Source organism: Hippopotamus amphibius, chromosome 2 (assembly GCF_030028045.1).
Source record: "Hippopotamus amphibius kiboko isolate mHipAmp2 chromosome 2, mHipAmp2.hap2, whole genome shotgun sequence".
Classification (NCBI taxonomy): domain Eukaryota; kingdom Metazoa; phylum Chordata; class Mammalia; order Artiodactyla; family Hippopotamidae; genus Hippopotamus; species Hippopotamus amphibius.
The window spans coordinates 111,077,082-111,097,404 of NC_080187.1; the positions used below are offsets into that span (position 1 = coordinate 111,077,082).

Below are 20,323 nucleotides of genomic sequence, written 5' to 3' on the forward strand. Positions count from 1 at the left end.
TGACTGGTTCTGAAGTCCCCTCCTACTCTTGGAAAGACAAGCGCAGTTCTTAAAATCTCTCTCTGCCGGAGCTCACTTTGGGGATAAAGCCATCTCACATCCCTTCTTCCAGGCATCACAAACCTGTGATCACCTGGGTCCTGCGCCCTCCCTGGGGTTGAAGAAGTCACTTGCTGAGCTGTCGCACAGCGCCACCTGCTGTCCTGCAGAACCCCACTGGCCAGGTAGCCCATTGCTGTCTGGGACACAGGCTGTGGTGCCCACCAGCATTTTTAGAATACGGCCCCTGGCCTCTGTGACACTTACATGTGTCACTGTAGGTCAGTGGGTAACCCTCAGCTGTAGTTACGCACACCAGGAGGTTGAGTCTGTATGGTTCACCCAAAGTCAGTGCTGGAGACCACCTGTTATACCCTGCTTCTGGGGCAACCAGCCAAAGGGCTTTTTGGCAGTCTGCATCATCCCCAATCCCCCGGTCTCAGAGCCCACCAAGGGCATGTGAGGCCAGCCAGTCCATGTCTCCTCCAAATCTCTGCCCGCCAGGAGCCGGAGGACCTCTAGTGGGGTTGGGAGGGAGGCTGCTGACTAGGAGAGACTGTGGTACTTGATCCAGGACCAGAGCAGGCAGAAGAGAGGTGACAAGAGCCACTAGTGTGTATCCCAAGGCAGCATGTCTGCCCCACACTGGCACTGAAGTGGTCGTTTGGAACAAGATTCAGTGTGTACATGGGTTTATGTGGTGTGTATGTGCATGGCATATGCCCATGTATGTGATGTCCATGCATGTGTGTGTAACCTCTTTTAAAACAGGGGGTGGGGCTCTGGATTTCTTTTCTTGACACCCCCAATGCTCCCTAAGCCATCTGTACAGAGAAAGGGAAAGCTCACAACACGAACCGCTGCTCTGGCCCCTTTTGGGATTTCCGTCTTGTCAGCCCACATCCCGTTAGGGTACGATGTAAGCTGTGAGGCTCTTGCTGGGCAGATCCCCTGCCTAAGAACAGAGGATCATGGCAGGCCAGGGCCCTCCTTGACAGGCCTTTTACTTCTGTGCACCGCAGAAGCGTCCAGATCCGCTCCGACTAGCCTGCATACATCCATCTTTTTCGGAGGTGGCTGGGGAATCAACATTTTTAAAAATACATGTTGCACACTTGACAATGCTGTGTGACACAGTGTATCTGACAGTACAGACCACCATACTTTAATCACATCCATGAAAATCATCACAAAGCTCATTTAAAATTTTTATTAAAAGTCACAGTTGAAAAAAAGACCAGTGACAAAAGATTGCTCTTCTGAAACAAATGGAGAATATGATGCCCAGATTAACTGGTCGAGTGTGCTCTTTGGGAGGCGGTCACCGCCCCCATGTAAAAATCTAGGTGGGGTTGTAGGCATCGGGCTGGGGTAAACGTGAAGTCACCACGCAACGGACAAAGGCAAGGCTGGTATCAGCAAGGGCGGGGAAAGGACAGCCTCAAATGAAAAGTACGTGTAATTATTTCAACCACAGAATGAATTATGTGTCTGTTACAAAAACCTTTGGTTCCACGGAGGTGACAAGGTGTCATCAGCAGACAATTGGTGCTGGCCAGGGCCGTGCATCTGACGTGCTGTCCTTCTGTTCCTGCTAAAAACGGACCAAAAGGTGAAGGCACACGGAGTGAGCCCAGACCTAGGTAAAGACTGGTTAGACCCATGCATGTGAAAGCCCAGCCCTGCAGAATCCCTAACCTTCTTAATTTCCTTCATTTACATCATAAATCTTTCTTTCACAGAGGTGCCTTTTCCTACGTGCCTTCCTCTGTGACCCCAGGGAAAAGGAGAGTTATCTCTCACGCAGGACACAGTTCTCACTAGACAAGACTTGGGCTTGCGGCCACAGTGGGAATTCTACACACGGGCCTCTCTCCACCAGGGGGAGAAGCGGAGCACAGAGCGGAGGGGAGCGCTGGCTGCCTCCTGGGCTGGGCGTCTCTTACCCACTCACATTCTAGATGTTCATCCCCAGACTCCTGGGAGGGGTGTTAAGCTGCTAGACAGTGTGGAAAATCCCGCCGGAAAGAAGGAAAGAGCTCTACACACTTAGGACATGCACGTCCCCTATTCCTGTAAGTGTGTGACCTGCTACAGACACACTTTGGGAGCAGAAGAAGGACCCCAGGAGTTCAGCAGTGTATGGAAGGCCTCTTTCTCAGATGCCATCACTGCTTTATCCAGCCCTTTCTCTGATGATTCTACAAACAGCCTGACCACAGAGACTGTGCCACTCATCTTTATAATCTCAGGGACTCGAAATGTGCATTGCCATTGTTTTGAGTAACTGCTCAGCACACAGGGATCCTCTCTTTAACACGATGATTAAACCACCACGTGGCAAGATTCCGAAAAGCATGAGTGGCTTCTAAAAGTTTCTTAACACAAGGTCTACCAGTGGACGCATGTCTTCTGCTAGCTAAGCTGGGGTTCCGACTGCTGCCTTTCTCGATGCCTGGCTCCCCTGTTAGGAGTGGGGCTTCTTCCGCTAGCCATAGGCTGGCTGCACACTTTAAAATGTCCTAGGTACTCTTGAAGACAAGATGGTCTGAGTTTGTGTCTCGACTGACCTACGAAGGATGGCTAATTATCTTCAAACTTCAAGGGCTACAGTAAATCTGATATCAATGGGCTGAGGACCTGTATAAGATCAAACATTAGTCAAGGATTAACTAAGATTTAGAGACTAGTAAAATTTCTTGGGTCTTGCATCTTCAACCCAAAGTCACACTCAATGAGGGTCAGGATCTGTGGCTTTTACTCGCCTTAGAAACTCCTCTTTAGATGGCCTTGGCCACCAGGTTGTTCCTCACTACGAATACAGAAAAAGTCGGAATTCTGGCCGCAGCCCGTCTCCAGGGGAGAGGAAACTTGGACCACACTAAGCAGATGACAGTCCAAAGTGCCTTGCTGTTTGTCCTCCGTCAGACCTGAGGTGACAGACATCCTCTTCCCTGCTGGGTCTCCACAAGGAACTTAATTAGCCTCCAGTCGAGTACTGTCTTCAGAGAGGCTTTTGGGGGGGAAGTCAGCCCAGCCGATTCATTCCAACAGGCCCCATTTTTCACATAGATGTGAGTCTTCTGCCTCAGAACACATATAGCAAAAGCAGTATCCAGACTTTTTATTTTCCCTTACTTGGGCTACAGGCTTAGAGACTGCACTGGTCTAGCCTCATTTTTTTTTTTTTTTTGTAAGCTTCAAAGCACTTTTTATTGGGGAACGTGTTTCAGTGGCAGGGCTCAGTCTTGGGACCTGTAGAAGCCACGTTCTGGAGGCAGTCAAACACCTTCTCTCCCTTCCTTCCCTCCACGGCAGGCATCTCAAGCCAAGGGCACCCTCCCGCCACTGAACTCGCGGCCAAGATGGGCCAGCGGACGCAGCACCTCGTGGGGATGCTGGGTGTTCAAATGCAGCTCAGGAGCCCGAGAACTGGAAAGACAGAAAGGAATCTGGAAACAAATCCTGCAAACAACCTGCCACTCGGACAAGAAACATACAGGAATCCACCGGCCCTTTGATCCTGGTGTCTGTCTGTCTTCCCACCGCTCCCCTGGAACGGGTTTGCTTTGTGGAGGGCGTGTTCTAGCACAGGCTTTGGGGAACAACAGTCACGGGCACGCCCCCCCAAGCTGGCTCTCCCGGGCGGAGGGAGATGCAGACGCAAAATCAACGTCCTGAAGCAGTCTTCCCGCGACTGCGCATCTGCTCAAAGGCAGCCACAGACGGCCGAGGGAGCCGCTAGTTAACCACGTCGTAGTAGTAATTGCGCAGCCGCAGTTCCACCGCTACGAAGCCGGGCCTGTTCTCCACGCTGAAAAGGGAAGAGAGGCGTTACTGTTATCAATGCTTGTGAAAAAGTGCTGGTCACAGCTGGGGCCTTTGCAGGCCAAGTGCTAGTGGAGTGGCTGCGCCCCTCGCTGGCTTCCTCATGAGCCTACGGTCACAGTGCATCCCTGCTGCAGGTGCGGTGACCAGAAGCCTCTGGGGCACACAGTGTCAGGCCCACCCCAGACCTGAAGAACCCAACCTGCATTGAAAACAAGGTCCCCAGGTGACTCAGGTCCACCTTAAAGATGGGAACGTTTTGTTCTCAAAGTCAGAATCTTTTAATCCCAGGTTCAGAGACTTTCTTATGATCTAGCAAACAGGATGTGTTTGAAAATACTTAGCTGGTCAGTGCTGCAGACATATATTTAACGTTTGACCCATAATCTTTTTAAGAAAAAGAATGTGTACACAATCGAAACTTTCCCTCCCCACACCCCAATGGGATAGCTCTGGATTTTCTGAAAACATGCTGTTATTACAAACCTTAATGTGGCAAGGGCTTACATCTGTCACTGCTGGCAGGTGAGGCGACGATGTACGGAAACCATGGGTCAAAATTGTTGTTAACAATTTTCAACCTCTAAACAAACTTCTAACATGGGCATACCGAACAGGATCACGTGGAAGCAAGTATTTCTTAAAACTGGGAGAATCTATCCTTGGTTGGAAGTTAATTTTCTTTTGCAAGATTTTGGGCTATATTGCAAGCGGGTAAAATTGCCCAATAAGTGACATAGAACTTGAGGTTAAACTGCATGAACTGTCCACATTCAACCTTTTTGACCCACAACAACTGCAATTTCATATGGTTCTGTCTAGGGACAAGAAAACAGCCAGGGACCACGCACAGGAAGCAAGAATTACTGTTATAAGGGCAGAGTGGCTTCTACAGAACCAAAATGGGTTTTGTCTGGTCAAATGGCATCAAAATAAATGGTTACACCTACAGCTTTCAAGAGCAAGCAGTAAAACTGCTTGAAAACATCAGGTATCTGTGGTCATGTCTGGAAACAAAAGCCTCCTACGCCTCACTGTGGGAAGATGTCTCTAGCCACCAAATTGTTCTGCAGTAGGGGAAGTGATGGCCAAGCTTGGGATGCAGGCCCATGTTGTGGAAACCTGTGTCCACAAGAGGGAAAGCCTCCCTCCTGCTACTAAACGTCTATAGCCAAAGAACACAACCTTATCATCTTTGTCAAACAGGGTGTTCTGCTCCAACCATAGGGATCTGAATACATGAGTCCCTTTGAGTCTTGTTGTGAGGGTTTCATCCACCTAGCAGCCTAGCACCAAGCAAACAAACTATTGTAGGGAAACAGGAATACAGACTGGCCCTCAGCAAAGACACCTGGTCAGGTTTCCCAGGGAATCTCTTCTTTACACCACGGGTGAGGCTGCCTCCAGGAAGCCAGGACAACACTGAGCTTCTGCAGAGAAGGGTGGCCAAGTGTCCTCTGTGTGTGTGTGTGTGTGTGTGTGTGTGTGCGTGCGCACACACACTGGCGTCCTGCCCACTTCTGTCTACCTGGGTTTGGGGTGCTTTTTCTGCCCTGACCCTTGTGTGTAGTGGAGGCATTTCCTGTTCCTGCACTCAAGCTCCTCATCCTGCAGTTCTCAGTTTGAATGCCCCTCCCTAAAAGATGCCAATATAGACTCTCCAATGGAGGTATGACCCTCTCCCTGAAATTCTCTACTCTCATTCAAAGCTCCTGTAATTTCACTCTATAGCACCATCACAATAGGTAATCATGCGTTTAAATGGGGGTTACTTTGTTTCCTGTTTGCCTGGCCCAGAAATATAACCTCCATGAGGAAAGTGGGCCAGAAATGTCTGCCCTCTCCCTTGGGCTAACCCCTGGGTCACTTCTAGATAATAATGAGATTCTTTACTTCCGCTCCCAGCTATAATCGTGGAAGATGTGTCCCAGGACGTTGGGGAATTCCAGGTGGCATCTGGAAGCACGTGGAATATCCCTCATCCTGCAGATGTTCTTCCAATATCAGCAGTTGTATCTGAGAACAAACCTGATCCTCAAAGTATTAAATCTATTGGCAGATATACGAGCTCCCCCCAATTACAGACCTGCATCATGTCCAAGCTGCAAGGGCACTCCATGCACACTTCAGTGTCAGGGAGACAGAGACCATGGCTCAGGGTTTCCCCTTGATGTACATCCAGGCTGCCAAACCAGGCAGGGTCAAAGGCCACATCCCTGATTCTCAGGTGAAATGCATTTCCCTCGCTAGCTGAGCTGCCCTAGACATTACCTGCCTATAATGTTATGTGTGCTCTACCAGGCAGGCCACATGAAGGCCCTCAACGCAGACTCTAGGGCCACTGTTCCAAGTTCTGAGTTGCTTCTTGGGAAGTGCTACCTTGGCCAATCCATCTGAGAGCTGGCCACCATCCTTGGTCATGCCTCACTCTGAAAGGTGATCAGGAATTAGGAAAGTATGACATCCCCCTGCTAAGTACCTCCACCATCCTCTCCTGCCAAAAATAGCATGCATCACCAGACCAGACCCTTAAGAATATTGTTTTTACTTTGACCACCCCTTCCAACCTTGGGCTGATATTATCTACATTTAAATTTTGATACCTGGAATTAGAGTAATTGTCTATACTCTTTAGGCTAAAGAATATAAGCACATGGTCCAGGAAGCAAGACCGCTCCACCATTGATTAGAAGCGAGCTCATCCCTGATTTATGAAAAGATAAAATTGATACTCCTTATTAGTGCCTGGCAATTCCATCTGCCCCGAGAGCGTTGGGCTAAACAACAGGAAGGGCTGGGTACTCACTCATAAGTCCAGCATAGGGTCATCAGCTCGTACATCTCTCTCGGACACCCCGCGGGGCACCCCATCCTCTCTCCTTTCTCCAGCATAGCAGAAACTTCGCTGCCTTTCATTCCCTAAAACATGCAAAATATTCTTGAGCTGTTTAAACATAGCATGCAGCAAAACAAAACAAATACGTCCCACCCCCCTCAAAAGAAACAAAAGAATACATGCTGTGTGACTTCAACTAAATAAAGTACAAACCATAGGAGCACCTAATCTATTTTTTCAAATATTTATTTATTTATTTGGCTGCACTGGGTTTTATTTGCGGCATGCGGGATCTTCATTGCCACGTGTGGGATCTTTAGTTGTGGCATGCAGGATCTTTTCAGCTATGGCATGCGGGATCTAGTTCCCTGACCAGGGACCAAACTCGGGCCTCCTGCGTTGGGAGCGTGGAGTTGTAATCACTGGACCACCAGGGAAGTCCCAGGAGCACCTAATCTATGATGCTAGAAGTCAGATGGGTTACCCTTGGGGTAAGTTTTGTGTGTGCAAGGGGAAAGGGGGGCTCATGGGGTTCTGTTCTGTTTCTTCATTTCGGGGCTGACTTCATGGGTGTGTCCCAATTGTGAAAACCCATCAAGCAGTGTCCTGGGATGTGTGCACTTTTCAGTGTATATATCTATATCTGTATACGAAAAAATCTAAAAAAGGATAACTGATAATGGGGATAGCCATTATGTCTATTTCAACTCTAATAAATGGTGATTTGGGTATATATTTGATGAAATAAAATTTATATTTTAAGGCAGGACAAGAAAAAATTAAAGAAAATCCTGTGTGTGTTTTGGGCCACCTCCCTCCCTAATGTGCAGTGTGCACCTGCATTACGCATTAACCACAGTTCCTCAAAGAGGGGGGTGCCTGCTTGACCATGAAGATCACATTTTTCCCTTTCTTCTGACACTCTCACTGTAACTTCCTTAAAAAATAGTGTTCTTTCCCAGCTCTGTAGGGGTCATGGTGACTTGCTGCTCACTGTGTATGTGTTTCCCTGGACTCTGTATCCTTGGTAACCTTTATGTAAAATATCACTGTGTCATTCTGATGTACGATCCTTTGTCTCAAAAATGTCTATGACTGTGCCTTCGACTTCTAACAGGTGGAACTGTTCTCAGAGCTTTCTGAGAATCTCCTTCCTGGGTTATAATCCTCAATTTGGCTCAAATAAAATTCCCTTTCTTCCTTCTTAACTTTCTGGTTAATTGAATTTTCATTGATATACTTTATGCCTATTTATGTGTGTAATACACGATAAAAAACCCACATATTGTCCAGATAGTGTCAAATATTTCTTTCAGTTTAGAATAAATTGAGATCACATTAACCCCTCACTCCAAAAGACTCAGAAAGGGTGTCCAGATTTGATGCTTTTCAGGGTCTGGTACAGATAATCTAGTGCTTATCTGTTCTGATGGCATGATAATTAGGAAATGAAACAAAAGTAGCTCACCCGGTATGGCTTCTGCCCGTAGGAAAACGCTTCCCACATTAACACGCCGAAGCTCCAGACGTCACTCTTGCTGGAGAACTTGTAGTAGTTGATGCATTCTGGAGCGTACCACTTCACGGGCCACTTGCCGTGGGTCTGGGCCTGAAAACCAAGCACGTGGAGGTGTTCCATGAAGAATAAAATGATGGACATCATGTTTGTTCATAGCAACACTATTCTCGACAGCCAAAGGTGGAAGCAACCCGTGTCCATTGACAAATGAGTGGATAAACAAAATGGGGTATATCGATACAGTGGAGTATCATTCAGCCTTAAGAAAGAAGGGAACTCTGATACATTCCACGTCATGGACGAACCATGCCTTTACCTTTTATTATGCTCAGTGAAATAAGCCACTCAAGTCACTAAAGGGCAAGTATTGTATGATTCCACTCATCTGACTCCCCTGGAGTAGTTCCATTCATAGAGACAGAAGGTAGAATAATGGTTGCCTGGGGCTGCGGAGAGAGGGAGGGATGGAGAGTAGCTGTTTATTGGGTACAGAGTTTTGGTTTGGGAAGATGAAAAGAATTCTAGAGGTTGGCTGTGAGCAAAGTGAATGTACTGAACATTACTGAACTGTACCCTTAAAAATGGTTAAGATGGTAAAATTTATGTTATTTTACCATAATAAGAAAAAAGAAATAAAATCAAGACTCACAAAATGCCTGTGTGTATATATTTGGTCTGAACCTTAAAAATATGTTAAATCTTAACATCTTAAATTTAAAAAATTTAAATACGTATTTTAAGGTTCAGAGTGAAGTTTTTGTAGTTTTTAGTCTCTTCCTCTCACCTCTTCCTTTGGCTACTCACGGCTTCCTGGAGCTTGGCGTGGCAATGTAAGAGTCAGGCCTGAATATTACTTCATGGTTTTGCTCCAAGAAATACTGGGCTGTTCATAATATATTTAGCTATTACTGTACATTTCTCTACAGTTTTAAGCCAACTATTTTGGGGGAGACAGTTTGCTAGTATCACTTAAAACAAGGTTGTAAACTTTCTAATTTCAAAAAGCAAGTGCTAGTAAAGAGATCAAAATCTTGCCTAACAAAACCCTTTTTTGGGGGGCTTAGGGTTCAGTACGGTGTGCTTATGTCTTTATACATCCTGTGGAAGTCATTCCAACCTGGGTGACATCTCTTGAAGTAGAGGGAGGGAGGTGAGCTGCCCTATGGTGGCCAGAAGGGGACAACTTGGGGATATCAACCTGAGACCACAGGTGCAAGGGCATTTCTCTAAATGACACACTACTTATACATCTGTCTCATTCATGTTATGTACGCGGGTGAGTCAAAATTTATCCGCACTCTGGCTGTAGAATTTATTTTAATTAACTTTTAGAAACGACAAATACATCATTTTTTGACATAATGTACTTGCTTTTCCATACACTTTGTCCATCTGTTAACAAGCTTTCTTATTCCCTCATTACAAAATGTTTTAGGCTGAGCTGTGAGCCAGCATGAATGCACCGCTGCCTTCACTTCATCAGAAGTGAATCTCTGTCCTCGTAGAGCTGCTTTCAGGGGACCAAACAGGTGAAAGACTGATGAAGCAAGTTCAGGACTATAGGGAGGATGCTTTAACATCTCAAAACGAAGTTTTTGCAGAGTGTCAACAATGTGGGCAGAAGTGTGTGGATGTGCGCACCCTCAGACCACATAAAACGAATCCCTGCACGCTGCTCTTCTTTCATGCAAATCACAAGTGGGGCATCCATTTTTGCTCACACAGCAGTTACAAATGAACTGATGTAACAGGTTCACACCTGCACAGCAGTGACTCAGGAGCCAGTAGCCTTGAACGGAAAGCACTGATAAGACAGTGCGGCCAACAGAAGTTTTAATATAATCGGGGTGCGGATAATTTTTGACTTACCCTCGTATTATTTTTAGATTCTGATTTCAAAAGTTGTGAACAATCTAGTCATGTGTGTTATTTCAAGTTTATTCTGAATTTTGAACCGATCACAAGGTAAACCTTTGACAAATCCTAAATATGATGAAAAGTGAGTCTCTCTCCACCACAAACTCCAAATCCTCATCGAGACAGCACACTTGATCACTTTTCTTGAGTCTTTCCAGAAAAATCTATAAATAGACAATATATACTTTTTTGAGGAGTAATCAAGCTACAGGCATATACTTTTTGCACTTTACTTTTAAATTTTTCTACTTAACCATGTGTACTAGACATATTTCTATGTCAGCACATGCAAGGAAAGTCACTTTTAGGGGTTAATTGCATGCTTTGCATACATCTGCTGCGACTGATTTAACCAGCCTCCTACTGAGAGGTCATTAAGTCATTTCCTGATTTTTGCTGTTACACATTATGCTAGAATGAACATTACTGACAGTGTGCCTTTGCCCTGTGTGCAGAGTGCTAGTTAGGAGGTGCTGGATCAAAGGGCATTTGTGGTTACAGTCCTGGCGCTGCACAAATTCAGGCTGTCACGAACAATTTGAGTGCTGAGCTAAATTTGCTTCCATCACTATCACTTCTCTTTAATTTTGTTTAACTTTAATGTTTTCCATTTCACTTTGTTTTACTAGAGAAATTCTCCACGTTCCCATCTTTTCATTTGTGTTCAGTCTCTTTTAGCTACTTCTAACGTGGCTGCTTCTTTCTTATTTTTTTTTTGTACAGTGTGATGATTGAGACACATATATTGCAAAATGTTTACAACAATAAGGTTAGTTAACACATCCTTCACCTGACAAAATTACTAATTTTTGTTGTTGTTCTAATGGTGAAAACATTTAAGATCTACTGTCTCAGCAACTTCCAAGTACTATACAATGTAGCACTGTTAACTCTAGGCACCAAGCTGCAGATTAGATTGCCAGAATTTATTCCTCTTAAATCTAGAAGTCTGTGCCCTTTGACCTACATCTTCTCACTTCTCCCACCTCCCAGCCCTCAGCAACCAAAATCCACTCTCTGTTTCTATGAGTTTTTAAATTCCACATATAAGTGAGATCATACAGCATGTCTTTCTCTGACTTATTTCATTTAGCATAATGTCCTCAAGGTCCATCTATGTTGTTGCAAATGACGATTTCCTTTTTTATAGCTGAATATAACCCATGTTTTAAGCCAACACACACATATACACACACATACACACACACATATACAAGTATCATATTTTATGTATTCATCTGTTGATGGATATTAGGTTGCTTCCATGTCTTGGCTATTATAAATAATGCTGCAATGAACATGGGGGTAAGGATATCTTTACTAGATAGTGATTTCATTACCTTTGGATACACACGTGGAAGTGGGATTGCTGGATGATATGGTAATTCTATTCCTAATTTTTGAGGAAACTCTATACTGCTTTCAACAGTGGCTACACCAATTTACATGCCCACCAATAGTGCACAAGGGTTCCCCTTTCTCCACGTCCTCAACAAAACACTTGTTATCTCTTATCTTTTTGATGATCACCATTTTAACAGATATGAGGAGACATCTCATTGTGGTTCTGATTTGCATGTCTCTGATGCTTAGTGATGTCAAAAACCCTTACAAGTACTTGTTGGCCATTTGAATATCTTCTTTTATCATAGAAATATAGAAAAAAATAGAACATTTCTATTCAGGTCCTTTGTCCTTTTAAAAATCTGGTTATTTGGGGGGCTTTGCTATTGAGTTATGAGTTCCTTATATATTTTGGATAATTACCAATTACCAGATAGATGGTTTGCAAATATCTTCTCCCATTCTGCTGAGCTTTCGTTCTGTTGATTGTTTCTTTTGCTGTGCAGAAGCTTTTTAGTTTGATGTAGTCCCACTTGTTGATTTCCGCTTTTGTTGCTATGCTTTTGGTGTCATATCCAAAAAGTCATTGCCAAGACCAACACTGAGGAGCTTTTTCCATATGTTTTCTTCTAGGAATTTTATGGTTTCAAGTCTTACAACTAAGTCCTTAATCCATTTTGAGTTAATTTTTGTGAATAGGGGGTCCAATTTCATTCTTTTGCATGTGAATATCCAGTTTTGTTTTTGACACTATTTATTGAAGAGACTATTTTTCCCCATTGAATATTCTTGAATTCCTTGTCAAATATTAGTTGACTATATATGCATGGGTTTATTTTTAGGTTCTTGATTCTGTTACACTGGTCTACATGTCTTTTTTTATGTCAGTACCACAGTGTTTTAATTACTATAGTTTTGTAGTATAGTTTGAAATCAGGAAGCATAGTGCCTCCTGCTTTGTTCTTTCTCAAGACTGCTTTGGCTATTCAGGGTCTTTTGGGATTCCATATGAATTTTAGGATTATTTTTTCTATTTTTGTGAAAAATGCCACTGCAATTCTAATAGGGATTTGTATTGAATCTATAGGTGACTTTGGGTAGTTTGGTCATTTTAACAATATTAACACTTCTGATCCATGAACACAGGATATCTTTCCATTTATTTGTGTTTTCTTCAATGTCTTATTTTTGGTACATAGCTCTTTCACTTTCTTGGTTAAATTTATTCCTGAGTATTCTATTATTTTGATGCAATTGTAAATGAGATTCTTTTTCCTTTATTTGTTTTTCAGATAGTTCACTGTTAGTATAGAAATGCAACTGATTTTTATATGTTAATTTTGTATCTTGCTATTTTACTGAAGTGTGATTAGTTTTCACAGTTTTTTGATGGAGTCTTTAGGGTTTTCTACACATAGTTGACTCTTGAACAGTGCAGGGGTTGGGGGTGTCAACACTTCACAAGTCAAAAATCGATATATAACCTTACAGTTGTCCCTCTGTATCCATAGTTCTGCACCCACAGATTCAACCAATAGTGAATTGTGTCGTACTTTAGTATATATTTAAAGAAATCCGTGAGTAAGTGGACTTGCACAGTTCAAATCTGTGTTGTTCAACTGTATAAGATCATGTCATCTGCATATAGAGACAGTTTTATTCTGCTTTTCAGTGCAGATGCCTTTTATTTAATTTTTTAAAAATAGAGATAACTTTGGTTTCTAAGCCTTTTCTTTCTTTTCCTCCCTTCCTTCCTTCCTTCCTTCCTCCCATTTTTTTTTATTTTGGCCTAACTGCTCTGGCCAGGACTTCCAGCACTGTTTAATAAGTTATGTGGGTGGGCATCCTTGTCTTATTTCTCATCTAAGATGAAAAGCTTTCAACCTTTCTCCATTGAGTTTGATATCTGCTGTGGGCTTGCCACACATAGCCTTTATTGTGCTGAGGTATGTTCCTTCTATACTGACTTTTTTGAGACTTTATCATGAAATGATGTGAATTATGTCAAATGCTTTTTCTGCACCTAGTAAGATGACCATATGATTTTTATCTTTCATTCTATTAATGTGGGGTATCACATTTATTGATTTGCATGTATTGAACTATCCTCGAATTCAAGAATAAATCCCAATTGACCATGGTGTATAATCTTTTTAATGTGTTGTTAAATTTAGTTTGCTAGTATTCTGTTGAGAATTTTTGCATCTATGGTCATCATGCATATTGGCCTGTAGTTTTCTTTCCTTCTATCTGGTTTTGGTATCAGGATAATATTGGCTTTGAAAAATGAATTTGAGGGTATTTCCTCCTCTTCCACTTTTGGGAATAGTTTGAGAAAGGTTGGCGTTAATTCTTCTTGATATGTTTGATAGAATTCTCTTGTGAATTCTATTAGGCCCATTTGGTCTAACGCATAGGTCAAGTCTAATATTTCCTTATTGAGTTTCTGTCTCAAGTCCAATGTTTTTCTTAATGGCTTATCCATTGTAAAAAGTGGGGTATTGAAGACCCCTACTATGATTATATCGTTATCTATTTCTCCCTTCAGATATTTTAGTATTTGTTTAATATATTCAGGTTCTCCAATGTTGGGTGCATGTATATTTACAATTATTTTATCTTCTTAATGAATTGACCCCTTTACCATTATATGATGACCGACCTCCTTTGTCTCTTGTTACAGTTTCTGGATTAAAGTCTGTTTTGTCTGATATAAACACAGGAATACCTGCTACTTTTTGGTTTCCATTTGCATGGAATATATTTTTCTATACCTTCACTTTGAGTTTTTGTGTGTCCTTAAAGTTGAAATGAGTCTCTTGTAGGCAGCGTATACTTGGCTCTTTTTTTTCTGTCCATTCAGCCACTCTACGCTTTTTGATTAGAAAATTTAATCCATTTACAATTAAAGTAATTACTCATAGGTAAAGACTTACTACTTTCACATTATTGTTTTCTGGATATCTTATAGTTCCTTTGTTCCTTTCTTCCCCTCTTGCTGTCTCCCTTTGTGATTTGATGATTTTCCATAGTGGTATACTTTGCTTCCCTTTTCTCTATCTTGTATGTAGATATCTACAGCAAGTTTTTACCTTGTGGTTACCCTGAGGCTTACATAAAACATCTGATAAATATAAGTCTATTTTAAGGTGATAACAACTTAACTTCAATTGTATGCAAAAACTCTACCCTTTTACTCCTCCCCATACATGTTACATTTTTGATATCATAATTTATGTCATTTTATATCATGTATCCATTAACAAATTATAGCTATAGTTATTTTTAAGAACTTTTATTGAGATATAATTGACATACAATAAACTGCATATATTTAAAGTCTACAATTTGATATTTTTTCTTATTAGTAATGTATATATGGCAGTCCCAGTCTCCCAATTCATCCCACCCCAACCTCCCCTCCCCCTGCTTTCCCCACCCTGTGTCCATATGTTTGTGCTCTACATCTATGTGTCTATTTCTGCCTTGCAAACCAGTTAATCTGTACCATTTTTCTATATTCCACATATATGCGTTAATATGCTATATTTGTTTTTCTCTTTCTGACTCACTTCACTCTGTATGACAGTCTCAAGGTCCACCCATGTCTTTACAAATGTTCCAATTTCATTCCTTTTGAGGGCTGAACATAATTCCATTGTATATATGTACCACATCTTATTTATCCATTCATCTGTTGATGGACATTTAGGTTGCTTCCATGACCTGGCTATTGTAAATAGTGCTGCAGTGAACACTGGGGTGCATGTCTTCTACAATTATGGTTTTCTCTGGGTCATATGGTAATTCTATTTTTAGTTTTTCAAGAAACCTCCATACTGTTCTCCATAGTGGCTGTATCAATTTACATTCCCACCAACAGTGCAAGAGGGTTCCCTCTTCTCCACACTCTCTCCAGCATTTACTGTTTGTAGATTTTCTGTTCATGCCCATTCTAACTGGTGTGAGGTGATACCTCATTGTAGTTTTGATTTGAATTTCTCTAATAATTAGTGATGTTGAGCAGCTTTTCATGTGTTTGTTGGCAATCTGTATGTCTTCTTTGGAGAAATGCCTATTTAGGTCTTCTGCCCATTTTTTGATTGTGGTTTTTTTTGTTGTTGTTGTTATTGAGCTGGATGAACTGTTTATATATTTTGGAAATTAATCCTTTGTCTGTTGATTTGTTTGCAGATATTTTCTCCCATTCTGAGGGTTGTCTTTTCGTCTTGCTTATAATTTCCTTTGCTGTGCAAAAGCTTTTAAGTTTCATTAGATCCCACTTATTAATTTTTGTTTTTGTTTCCATTACTCTAGGAAGTGGGTCAAAAAAGGTCTTGCTGTGATTTATGTCAAAGAGTGTTCTTCCTATGTTTTCCTCTAGGAGTTTTATAGTGTCTAGCCTTACACTGAGGTTTTTAATTTATTTTGAGTTTATTTTTGTGTATGGTGTTAGGGAGTGTTCTAATTTCATTCTTTTATATGTAGCTATCCAGTTTTCCTAGCACCACTTATTAAAGAGGCTGCCTTTTCTCCATTGTATATACTTGCCTCCTTTGTCATAGATTAGCTGACCATAGTTTATCTCTGGGCTTCCTATCCTGCTCCATTGATCTACATTTCTGCTTTTGTGCCAGTATCATATTGTCTTGATTACTGTAGCTTTGTAGTATAGCCTGAAGTCAGGGAGTCTGATTCCTCTAGCTCCATTTTTTCCCCTCAAGATTGCTTTGGCTATTCAGGGTCTTTGTGTCTCCATACAAATCTTAGGATTTTTTGTTCTAGTTCTGTAAAAAATGCCATTGGTAATTTGATAGGGATTGCACTGAATCTGTAGATTGCTTTGGGTAGTGTAGTCATTTTCACTATGTTGATTCTTACAATCCAAGAACATGGTATATCTCTCCATCTGTTTGTGTTGTCTTTGATTTCTTCCATCAATGTCTTATAGTTTTCTTAGTACAGGTCTTTTACCTCCTTAGTTAGGTTTATTCCTCAGTATTTTATTCTTTTTGTTGCAGTGGTGAATGGGATTCTTTCATTAATTTCTCTTTCTGATCTTTCATTGTTAGTGCATAGAAATGCAGGAGATTTCTATGTGTTAATTTTGTATCCTGCAACTTTACCAAATACATTGATTAGTTCAAGTAGTTTTCTGGTGGCATCCTTAAAATTTTCTATGTATAGTTTTATGTCATCTGCGAACAATGATAGTTTCACTTCTTCTTTTCCAATTTGGATTCCTTTTATTTCTTTTTCTTCTCTGATTGCTGTGGCAAGGACTTCCAAAACTATATTGAATAGTAGTGGGGAGAGTGGACATCCTTGTCTTCTTCCTGATCTCAGAGGGAATGCTTTCAGTTTTTCACCATTGAGAATGATGTTGGCTGTGGGTTTGTCATATATGGCCTTTATTATGTTGAGGTAGGTTCCCTCTATGCCCACCTTCTGGAGAGTTTTTATCATAAATGGGTGTTGCTGAATTTTGTCAAAAGCTTTTTCTGCATCTATTGAGATGATCATGTGGTTTTTATCCTTCAATGTGTTAATATGGTGTATCACATTGATTGCTTTGCGTATCTTGAAGAATCCTTGCATTCCAGAGATAAACCCCACTTGATCATGGTGTATGATCCTTTTAATGTGTTGTTGGATTCTGTTGGCTAGTATTTCGTTGAGGATTTTTGCATCTAAATTCATCAATGATATTGGTCTGTAATTTTCTTTTTTTGTAGTATTTTTGTCTGGTTTTGGTATCCAGGGTGATGGTGGTCTTATAGAATGAGTTTGGGAGTGTTCCTTTCTCTGAAATGTTTTCGAAGAGTTTGAAAAGGATGGGTGTTAGCTCTTCTCTAAATGTTTGATAGAATTCACCTGTGAATCCATCTGGTTCTGGACTTTTGTTTGTTGGAAGATTTTTGATCACAGTTTCAATTTCATTACTTGTGATTGGTCTGTTCATATTTTCTATTTCTTCCTGATTCAGTCTTAGAAGGTTGCACCTTTCTAAGATTTTTTTCTGTTTCTTCCAGGTTGTCCATTTTATTGGCATATAGTTGCTTGTAGTAGTCTCTTATGATGTGATGCTTTTTATTTCTGCAGTGTCTGTTGTAACTTCTCCTGTTTCATCTCTAATTTTATTGATTTGAGTCCTCTCCCTCTTTTTCTGATGAGTCTTGCTAAAGGTTTGTCAATTTTGCTTATCTTTTAAAAGAACTTGCTTTTGGTTTTATTGATTTTTGCCATTGTTTTCTTTGTTTCTATTTCATTCATTTCTGCTCTGATCTTTATGATTTCTCTCCTTCTACTAACTTTGGGTTTTGTTTGCTCTTCTCTCTCTGGTTTCTTGAGGTGTAAGTTTAGATTGTTTATTTGGGATTTTTCTTGTTTCTTGAAATAGGACTGTGTTGCTATAAATTTCCCTCTTAGAACTGCTTTTGCTGCTTCCCATAGGTTTTGGATCATTGTGTTTTCATTGTTATTTGTCTCTAAGTATTTTTTGATTTTCTCTTTGATTTCTTCAGTGATCTCTCGGTTATTTAGTAGTGTATTGTTTAGCCTCCAGGTGTTTGTTTTTAAAATTTTTTTCCCCTGTAATTGGTTTCTAATCTCATAGCACTGTGGTCAGAAAAGATGCTAGATATGATCTCAATTTTCTTAAATTTACCAAGGCTTGATTTGTGACCCAAAATGTGATCTATTCTGGAGAATGTTCCATTTGCACTTGAGAAGAAAGTGTAATCTGCTGTTTTTGAATGGAATGCCCTATAAATATCAATTAAATCTAGCTGGTTTATTGTGTCATTTAAAGCTTGTGTTTCCTTATTAATTTTTTCTCTGGATGATCTGTCTGTTGGTGTAAGTGGGGTGTTAAAGTCCCCCACTATTATTGTGTTACTGTCAATTTCCTCTTTTATAGTTGTTAGCATTTGCCTTATGTATTGAGGTGCTCCTATATTGGGTGCATATATATTGATAATTGTTATCTCCTCTTCTTGGATTGATTCCTTGATCATTATGTAGTGTCCTCTCTTGTCTCTTGTAACATTTTTTATTTTAAAGTCTATTTTATCTGATAAGTGTATCGCTACTCCTTTCTTTTGATTTCCATATGCATGGAATATCTTTTTCCATCCCCTCACTTTCAGTCTGTATGTGTCCCTAGGTCTGAAGTGGGTCTCTTGTAGACAGCATATATATATGGGTCTTGTTTTTGTATCCATTCAGCCAGTCTGTGTCTTTTAGTTGGTGCATTTAGTCCATTTCCATTCAAGGTAATTATCGATATGTATGTTCCTCTTATCATTTTCTTAACTGTTTTGGTTTTATTTCTGTATGTCTCTCTCTTCTTTTATATTCCACACTTAGAGAAGTTCCTTTAGTATTTGTTGTAGGGCTGGTTTGGTGGTGCTGAATTCTCTTAGCTGTTGCTTGTCTGTAAAGCTTTTGATTTCTCCATCAAATCTGAATGAGATCCTTGGTGGGTAGAATATTCTTGGTTGTAGGTTCTTCCCTTTCATCACTTGAAATATATCATGCCCCTCCCTTCTGGCTTGCAGAGTTTCTGCTGAGAAACAGCTGTTAAACTTATGGGAGTTCCCTTGTATGTTATTTGTCATTTTCCCCTTGTTGCTTTTAATAATTTTTCTTTGTCTTTAATTCTTGTCAGTTTGACTACTATATGTCTTGGCATGCTTCTCCTAGGGTTTATCATGCCTGGGACTCTCTGTGCTTTCTGAACTTGGGTGGCTATTTCCTTTCCCATGTTAGGGAAGTTTTTGACTGTGATCTCTTCCAATAGTTTCTTGGGTCCTCTCTCTCTCTTCTCCTTCTCAGACCCCTATAATGTGAATGTTAGTGTGTTTAATGTTGTCCCAGAAGTCTCTTAGGCTGTTTTCATTTCTTTTCATTCTTTTTTCTTTATTCTTTTCCATATCAATGATTTTCACCATTCTGTCTTCCAGGTCACTTATCCATTCTTTGGGCCTCAGTTATTCTGCTATTGGTTCCTTCTGGTGTATTTTTCATTTCAGTTATTGTATTGCTTATCTCTGTTTGTTTGTTCTTTAATTCTTCTAGGTCTTTGGTAAACTTTTCTTGCATCTTTTCAATCTTTGAATCTAGTCTGTTTTCAAAATCCTGGATCATCTTCACTATTATTATTCTGAATTCTTTTTCTGGAAGGTTGCCTATCTCCACTTCATTTAGTTGTTTTTCTGGGGTTTTATCTTGTTCCTTCATCTGGTACAAAGTCCTCTGCCTTTTCATTTTCTCTATCTTTCTGTGGCTATGGTTTTCAGTTCCACAGAATGAAAGTCTTCTGATACTGTTTGATACTGCTGTCTGCCCTCTTGTGGAGGACACTGTCTAAGAGGCTTGTGCCTGCTTCCTGATGGGAGGGACTGGTGGTGGGTAGGGCTGGGTGGGTGGAACTCAGTAAAACTTTAATCTGCTTGCCTGCCAATGGGTGGGGCTGCGTTGCCACCCTGTTGGTTGTTTGGCCTGAGGCAACTCAGCCTGGAATTTACAGGCTCTTTGGCAGGGCTAATGGCAGACTCTGGGAGGGTTCATGCCAATGAGCACTTCTCAGAACCTCTGCCACCAGTGTCCCCATCCCCATGGTGAGTTTCAGCCATGCCCCACCTCTTCAGGAAACCCTCCAACACAAGCAGATAGGTCTGGTTCAGTCTCCTATGGGGTCACTGCTCCTTCCCCTGAGTCCTCGTGTGCACACTAGTTTTTGTGTGCCCGCCAAGAGTGGAGTATGTTTCCCCCAGTCCTGTGGAAGTCCTGCAATCAAATCCTGCTGGCCTTCAAAGCCCGATTCGCTGGAGATTCCT

General features: G+C 41.3%; 1 protein-coding gene across 6 annotated transcripts in view; it reads right to left on the reverse strand.

The window, feature by feature from the left end:
* Window positions 1-1,240: 1,240 nt before the first annotated feature.
* Window positions 1,241-20,323, reverse strand: part of SYK (spleen associated tyrosine kinase) — a 117,495-nt gene continuing 98,412 nt past the window's right edge. For all 6 annotated transcript variants that reach the window (XM_057722058.1, XM_057722056.1, XM_057722052.1 and 3 more), the window contains 3 exons: window positions 8,172-8,312; window positions 6,674-6,786; window positions 1,241-3,853 (listed from right to left, as the gene is read on the reverse strand). In XM_057722058.1, coding sequence (XP_057578041.1) covers window positions 3,781-3,853; window positions 6,674-6,786; window positions 8,172-8,312 — 327 coding nt within the window. In that variant the 3' untranslated portion in view covers window positions 1,241-3,780. The remainder of the gene's footprint in view (window positions 3,854-6,673; window positions 6,787-8,171; window positions 8,313-20,323) is intronic.